Below are 8,054 nucleotides of genomic sequence, written 5' to 3' on the forward strand. Positions count from 1 at the left end.
TGTGTGTGTGTGTGTGTGTGTGTGTGTGTGTGTGTGTGTGTGTGTGTGTGTGTGTGTGTGTGTGTGTGTGTGTGGAGTGGGGGCAAAGAAAATCTCCTGCATTTGTACGATGGCTCACTAACAGTGACAAAAGTGAGTGTTAAGACCTCTCCAGTGCACTTGCTATCACTGTTATTTGCACCAAATCAGGTGAAATTGTTTCACAATGACTTATGGCTTCCTAACTGAACAGATTTGCATCCCTGGAGATTAACTAACTTTGTGTTAAACCTTCGATACTCTGACCCCTTACTTATTTCACGTCTTGTCATATTAACACATTTTTTATGGCGCACTCCTGTGCAGCAGACGGCGCTACATGTATCACGAGGGCTCTGGTATCCACCAATCCAAAGAGCTCCAGGTTGTGGGCATGAACTATTTTGACCGCTTTGCTTTCGTCTCATTCGTGCTGTCCAATCAAGCTCCACTAAAGCGAGGCACCGCCAAGATCAGATTGTGAGAGACGCTGCTGTAGCAAGGCTAACGGAAAGTCGATAGGAAAGGCTAGCGAGCGATCTGTTAACCTGTAAGGTGCACCGGTAAGCAGCATCTACTCAACTGCAGCTTGTCACTCAGCTGACGCATATGATAGCACTGACGTTAAATATCTGTATGACCTTCTATTGTTTGTTAAGTATATAGGAAAAAAAATGTTACCGCCAATAAATACAAAGCTAACCGTCGAGGTAAACTTGTAGCTAATTCTGGGGTTGTCGATGACAGCTGGGGTTTAGCTTCTGTGCTAACCCACTAGCTAGTCAGTGGGCTAACAAAGCGCTGAAGCACCTACTTCTTGAAGTGCAATCGCGAGCTAGCTCAGTGTTAAAATAAACATTTTAATAATAAAGTAAAGTACCTTTTGCATTGCATTTAATATATCCTCTTTCAAGTCGCTAACTTACGGCATGTAGCTGACGGTAACGAAGTGAAGAGCAAAGCTAGTTTTTGCGGTTCATGATGATTGTAATCGACCTGATTACAGTAACGTACTTGTATTGGATCCATATGCAACAGTTCGTTTGGAAGCGAACCTTATAAAAACTAATATTTAAGTTTTAGACACCTCAAAATGGCCACCTTTCTGTGAATTTAGCGTCAGGAAAGTATTCGTAAGGCTCTTCGTGTTTTATTAAGAACAAATAGGAAAGGTTACGCGATTAAATGCGTGGAATAATAATAATAATGGTAATACTAATAAGTCGAGGGTTTAAATGTAACTTCCAGACAACAAAGTGTGTTATTCATTAGTTAGCTATGTGTGTTGATACTGGTTACTACACTGGCAAAAGGAGGTCAGCGGTTGACAATAAAACGCAATCAACTCACGGAGTATATACGGCTACCTGCAACTGGTATTTTAGAAGTTGTGGTTAACTGTGGCAAAAAATTTTATCGTCTGGATAAAATCCACCTTGCTGGCATCGATGGCAAACTTTGTTTACTTTTTCAGTCTCTTTGACTTGGAAACGATCACTCTTTGTACAGCTAGCACACAGCAAGTTATGCAAATCCTGACATGACTTGTTGTATTAAAAAATAAGCTTAAAAGTGAAATACTCAATCTGAATACATTATTTGGTACTTCAAATGAACTATATAATTGTTAAAAAGTATCTCGACATTTCTTAGTTTGTTTCCTGTTTAGTGGGGATTTAGACCTCCTCTTCCTCCATTCTCAAATGCCAACAACAACAGCCGTCGAGGAGACAGAGTGCACTCGTAAGCGCATACAGTCACCACAGTGAAGCTCATTCATCGTGCGAAAGGCACGTTCACTATTTTAAGTGTTAACCCATGCTGAAGTGTAGCTGGGATCTGCAGCACGGAACCAATAATCGCAACATTTCTACATGAATCGTCTCAGAGCGTGCAGGAGCTAACTAGTAAGCTAAGACCAGCAAGCTGGGTCTACCGCTAGCTGTTAGCAGCTAGCTGCGTCCAACAAAAGATTGTTCGTGCTAATCGACATATAATATGACCGCTGTTACAGTATCATGCAGCCACAGTGCCTGGAGCCATATAGTGCCTTCTCTGTTGCGACATTATCAGTTTAGCGCTGTTGTGATAAAGTTCGCTTGTTTGCGTGACCTGTAGCAGAAGTTGGACGGTGCCTCTCCTCCGGACGTGCTCGGTACCTGAAGTAGGCCTTGTGCACACTTAGCGTAGTAAAAGTTGTGAGCATCAAGGGATGGCTTAATATGGTTTCCTGCATAAAAAGAACACTTAAAAGTACTGCTCGGTGGCTCGTTCACGTGAGATTGGTGTGAGAAGCGTACATGTCTGCGCATTTTGGATAATAAAACAAACAGTGACGCTAACATTGGTGATGTAGTTAGCTTTCTACAATGTGCTCTTAGCAAGCAGACCAGATGGGCCTTACTTCAGAAATAAGTTTAAATTTCCTCTCCAAAACAAAGTGAAACACAGCTTAGCTTGGGAAACAGTATTGGGAAATATGATGTTTGGGTCAAACTGCAATTTTGTCATTATTTAAGTAATAGTTTGTTCTCTTTCTGTTTGCAGGGGTCTGAATAGTGACTGGCAGAAGAAAAGTCTTTTTAACCTAAAGCATACCTCTTTTCGGTCCTTTGGGATCATGGCTAAAGATGTAAGTAAATATATACATGGTTTCATGAGAAACATCAGGCTATTTCTGCGGTGTCACTTAAGTACAGTAGCTAATTTGGGTCCTTCAGTTTACTGGCTGCACTTAGTCTTGTAGTGTTTTCTTTTCTTTTTCTCTTTAAATAGACTGTGGGATTTGTTTAGTGACTTCATAGTGGAGTGGTTTATACATTTGCCTTACAAAAGATCCCCTGTTAGGTCCTGGAAGGTGACATAGTTCCATTGAATCAGGAAGGGCATCCGGCGTTAAAACTGTGACAAATCAAACTTGTGCAACTCGCTGCGGTGACCATTCGTAAATAAGGCATCAGCCAAAAGTAGCTTCTACTGTATGGAGTTTGTTTAACTTGACTAGTCTTCAATTCTTTGGTTTCTGTAGTATATTAAGTTGTTCTCTTTTACAGGCTGGTCTAATTGAAACCAATGGAGAGCTAAAGGTTTTCATCGATCAGAATCTGAGCCCTAGTAAAGGTATATTTTATGTATATTTTACAGAAATTGTGCATATGTGATATGCAGGGCTTTCTAAGCAACATGTACAGTCTAGTTTAAGAGGCAGCAGAGCTGTTTGTTGGTAGGTGGACAATAGGGGGCAATGGTGTTTCATTCAAAAACTTCCCTCATTAATGATCTTCTCATGTCTCCTATAAGGTGTCCTGTCCTTGGTTACTGTCCAGCCCACAGCTGCCCCTGTGGCCAAACAGCTACTACCCAAAACCCTTGGGCCATCCAATGTGAACGTCGCTACACACATGCAAAATGTGCCACACATGGTGAGTGAGGTCCTGTTAAGTCAGCATTATGTGGTTTCTTTTCTCTTAAGGCGTAGAAACCCTCAGCAAATTTAAAGAATGCTTTGGCTCTGCTAAATATTAGCTAGATGAATTTTTGTAGGGTTTTACTCTGCTTTATATGAATGTTGTATAAGCCCCCTCCATTATCATTGTGAGGTGACCGGGGAGAGGGTAGCTGGAGGCAGTTGATCCTAAGCTCATCAACTCTACAGTCAGCAGGATTACACCCATCATCCCATTATGTACAAGGAATGTATACATAACGGAAATCAGCTTAGATATCACCTTACTAAAGGAATAGATCACCCGTCTTCAAGATGCCTCACATTGCTGTTAGGGATGCAGTTTTTTAAAGCTGTGTCTTTAACTGTCATCAGCCCAATTCAGCATCGGGTTTTTATTAGTCATCATAAATGACTGAAATTCTAAAAATGTCTTATTTCTCCCTTAAAGCTGTATTCAAACAATCGCCAATGATGATTTTCATGACAAACCAAATATTTTGCTTACAAAGTCAAATTCTGTCAAATGAAATAACTGTCATTTAACTTTACTGCTTCACCTGTCAGCTATCTAATGCAAGGCCAAATGTATTTAAATCATTTCTTATTGCACTGAGGGTAGTTATAGCTTTCTGCAAGGTATCCTCAAAATGACAGAAATCAGCAGAAGATGCGCGTCCTAAAGAGAGTGAACAGAGTCCCACCTTGAGTTTATGTTCAGTGTGAATTGGTTCTTGTAGTTAAACATAATATATTTAAGTGTGAGGCTTTAGAAGAAATATTACATGTCAAGATTTGAGTACATGAGGTTTTAGAGGAGAAACTCATTGTTGATGACAACAAAAGCATGACTATCAGTGTGTGTTCTTTCTCTTCTCTGTGGTCTTCCTGTAGGTGATTGGAACACCCCAGAGGCCTACCGTATCGAACACCATTTTGGTAAACAGTCCACACACACCCAGTTCCCAGTTCCTCACACAGAGTCAACCAGCCGATGCCTCTCCTTGGTCATCAGGGTAAGGCTTCAAATTGCCCTTAAGATTTTAAGCTTGGGACATTATTGGTGAGCTCTGTCCAGATTAAGCTAAGCATTTTAGAATGGGTCAAGTCTGATAGCTATTCATAGCAATAAAAAAAAAAAAAAGTGAATGCCAGATTGCCACACATCAGTGTGTTTGTGTTCATAGTGACGTGGGCGCGTTTTTTAAAATTTTTTTATTTTTATGTTTGCAGAAAACGTGGGAAGAAAGGGGAAAAGAATGGGAAGGGCTTGAGGCATTTTTCCATGAAGGTGTGCGAGAAGGTGCAGAAGAAAGGAGTGACCACGTACAATGAAGTGGCAGATGAACTGGTGGCAGAATTCAGCTCATCAGACAACCACATGTCACCGAATGACTCAGTGAGCACTGCCGCTGTGTGATACTGTCTCAGTGATGCAGACTGATTACTCCTGATGAAGATATTTTAATTCTAAGATATATTTTTTAATGTTTTGAATTGCGTCTTTTTTTCTCTCTCTCATTTCAGCATGTGTATGACCAGAAGAACATTCGGCGACGCGTTTATGATGCACTTAACGTGCTTATGGCCATGAACATTATTTCTAAAGAGAAAAAAGAAATCAAGTGGATTGGTCTACCCACCAACTCAGCGCAAGAGTGCCAAAACCTAGAGGTAGAAACGCACAGCGAAGACAGTCACTCCTGCTTTTGTTACCAGTGTTAAAACGCTTTTATTTCAACTGTAGGTGGAGAGACAAAGGCGGCTGGAGAGGATTAAGCAGAAACAATCACAGCTTCAGGAGCTCATACTGCAGGTTGGATTTGAGTGCTGGTACTTGTGTGATCAAAGGGGGGCTACAATTATAGTCTTTATAGTGGTAATTGTGCATCAGGGCTGCAGAAGACTCTTTATAAATACCCCAAAAACTGATTGGCCTCTTTAGATTGCTTTTGTCTGCGTTTTGTCTCTTTTTGTGATGCTGGATCATAATGAATCAGTAATAAACAGAAGTTCTTCTCATTGAATCTCTATATATGCAAGTAGCACATGCAAAATGGCAACTTAAAATTGTTACAATGTAAAAGAAAAAATTAGCATTTAAAAAAAAAAAAGCATAAATATATCCAAGAATGCTGTAGTGCTACACTTAGTTCTTTGCAGCTGTTTGAGTTTTAACTTGTCTTTGATCTTGTCTTACAGCAAATAGCTTTTAAGAACCTGGTTCAGAGGAATAGGCAGACAGAGCAGCAGGCAAACCGACCTCCACCTCCCAACTCCATCATCCACCTTCCTTTCATTATTGTCAACACCAGCAAGAAAACTGTCATTGACTGCAGCATCTCCAATGACAAGTGTGTGATCATCAGCTCTGTTATTTAAAATGCTGGCACTTGGAATAATTTGTAACTGGGGGGGGAAAAGAAATTATCCAAAAAGTGGGGGAGGTGTTCACATTTTCATCGAGGCGCTGGTAGTGCTTCACCGGGCTGTATTTATTAGGGCTTTAATAAATAGTTGCGGAACAACATGTACTTGACAACAGCCCGTCAGCCACATAAGCTGCTTTATTTTTTCTAGCCATGTGACATGATTGTATGTAATACCTTGGAGCTGCATAGGTGGGAAACTCAACTATAATTGCAGGTTAATTGTGTTCTGGTTCTTGGCAAATAAGCTAAAAGAGGCTTGGAAGCCTTCTGTCAGTGCAAAGCATTATAGTGTGGTATCAAGATGTGCATTATAACAATAACTAGAATCTCCTCATTTTTAACTCAACATTTCAGTGTGTATAGGATTAGTGGCTGACTTGAAGAAGTAAATATGAGGCCTTCCCACATGCAACTAAACCAGGGGTGTCCAACTCCAGGTCTCAAGGGCCGATGTCCTGCAGGTTTTAGATATCACCCTGGATCAGGACACCTAAATCAACTGATTAGTTCATTACCAGCCTCTGGAGAACTTCAAGACATGCTGAGGAGGTAATTTCGTCATTTAAATCAGCTGTGTTGGATCAAGGACTCATCTAAAACCTGCAGGGCACCGACCCTTGAGGCCTGGAGTTCGACACCCCTGATCTAAGCTAATCCCCGCTTTGTAGATGAACTTTATTTTGAAAGGAATACTAGTAGCTGTCCTCAACGGACTAACTAAAATACTGAAGAACCTTTAGCTAATTTCTTCTTAGCCAAAGGTGTTGAAAATGGGACCCATGTTCTATTCTATTCAGTATGCTGTCCTTGATTTGGTACCCATGATCTTCTTTAAAATTAGAACGAACACTTGTTTGGATAATTGACCCTTTCCCATTTTTCCACTCTTCAGGTTCGAGTATTTGTTTAACTTCGACAGCATGTTTGAGATCCACGATGACATCGAGGTGCTAAAACGTATGGGCATGGCCTGCGGCTTGGAGGTGGGAAAGTGTTCTCCAGAGGATCTGAAAATCGCACGTAGCCTGGTGCCCAAAGCTCTAGAGCCTTATGTTATAGGTAAGTGACCAATATCCCTATGAGTTCGGCCCCCCTACCCCCCCTGGAAATTACGCCCCTGGTTCTTGGTGCAGTTGTGAACACAGTAATCACACTTGGATGGGGACCAAACAATTGGACCGAGACCCTTTGGAGCAGCGGTCTCCAACCCCTGGGCCACGGACCGCTACCGGTCCGTGAGTCATTTGGTACCGGGCCGCAAGAGTTGAGGCTCAAGTGGGAAATTTATGGTTTTCAGAGTTTTTATTAGTTTCTATCGTTTTTGGTTTTTTTAATCATTTTTATCGTTAACTCTGTTTCCCTGGGTCTTTTCCTCTGTGGTGCAAAAAAGGTTGGGGATCGCAGCTTTGGAGGGCAGGGTCTTGGGACACTTTATAAAAAAAAAAAAAAAAAAAAAAAAAAAAAAAAACCCCTCCAGTGCGGCTTATGGTATGATGATCTGACCTAACTACCAGGTCTGCATTTTCTGAAAATGAGTGAAAAACGGCTACACGTTTACAAACTCGTCAACTCGGTCTAGAGTGAGAGGTGAGAAAAACAAGCTTAGACAGAAACTGCTTCAAAGGGTTCAACGTCAAAGGGTTAGTCTTCATCTGCAGTTAAAGTAGGCAAGAATCTGTGCTTTCTGAATCCCTTTGTTCTATATCTCTTATCCCCACTCAGGTCTGTAAATAGTCGAAGGTCTTCATTCTAATTCATTTTCTCTTTATCCAGAAATGGCCAAAGGTCCCATCAGTAACGTCTACATCACTGGAGGTTCCTCTGCTAATGGAGCCCGTTACCCTGCAAACAGGTAAGAGTTGCTAAATGTGATGTAGCTCTAATGTGCACACTGCTTTTTCTAACATTTCCCCATCCTCTTATGCAGTGATGGCTGCACTGATGGCACCATGGCGTCCAGCTCAAACGATTCTCACTACAGCGGGTCTCGTGTGGAGACTCCAGTGTCTTACATGGGGGATGACGACGATGAGGATGAGTACGATGAGAATGACGATGAAGACTAACCTCCCTACACCTCGCCACTCCAACAAGCACAGTCTTCAAAACCACCCTCACCGTGGGAATTTAGTCCACTGTCGTGTGTGCTTTTTTTTTTT

General features: G+C 41.5%; 1 protein-coding gene across 4 annotated transcripts; it reads left to right on the plus strand.

Moving 5' to 3' along the window:
• The first annotated feature begins 337 nt into the window (after positions 1 to 337).
• tfdp1a (transcription factor Dp-1, a) lies at positions 338 to 8,048 on the plus strand. 4 transcript variants are annotated; one of them, XM_013911012.1, is made up of 12 exons: positions 338 to 581; positions 2,566 to 2,650; positions 3,072 to 3,138; positions 3,319 to 3,440; positions 4,358 to 4,479; positions 4,697 to 4,862; positions 4,991 to 5,137; positions 5,211 to 5,279; positions 5,666 to 5,817; positions 6,788 to 6,954; positions 7,669 to 7,747; positions 7,823 to 8,048. In XM_013911012.1, the coding sequence occupies exons 2-12, from the start codon at positions 2,639 to 2,641 to the stop codon at positions 7,959 to 7,961; spliced, it is 1,242 nt and encodes a 413-aa protein (XP_013766466.1). In that variant the 5' UTR covers positions 338 to 581; positions 2,566 to 2,638; the 3' UTR covers positions 7,962 to 8,048. The 4 variants fall into 4 exon arrangements, with proteins under 4 accessions (XP_013766466.1, XP_013766467.1, XP_013766469.1 ...); XM_013911013.1 differs by lacking the exon at positions 338 to 581 and adding an exon at positions 1,705 to 1,761; XM_013911015.1 differs by lacking the exon at positions 338 to 581 and adding an exon at positions 1,755 to 1,808.
• Positions 8,049 to 8,054: the final 6 nt, after the last annotated feature.

The sequence above is a fragment of the Pundamilia nyererei genome, unplaced genomic scaffold (assembly GCF_000239375.1).
Source record: "Pundamilia nyererei isolate P.nyererei 1_Seehausen unplaced genomic scaffold, PunNye1.0 scaffold00055, whole genome shotgun sequence".
NCBI classification, from domain to species: domain Eukaryota; kingdom Metazoa; phylum Chordata; class Actinopteri; order Cichliformes; family Cichlidae; genus Pundamilia; species Pundamilia nyererei.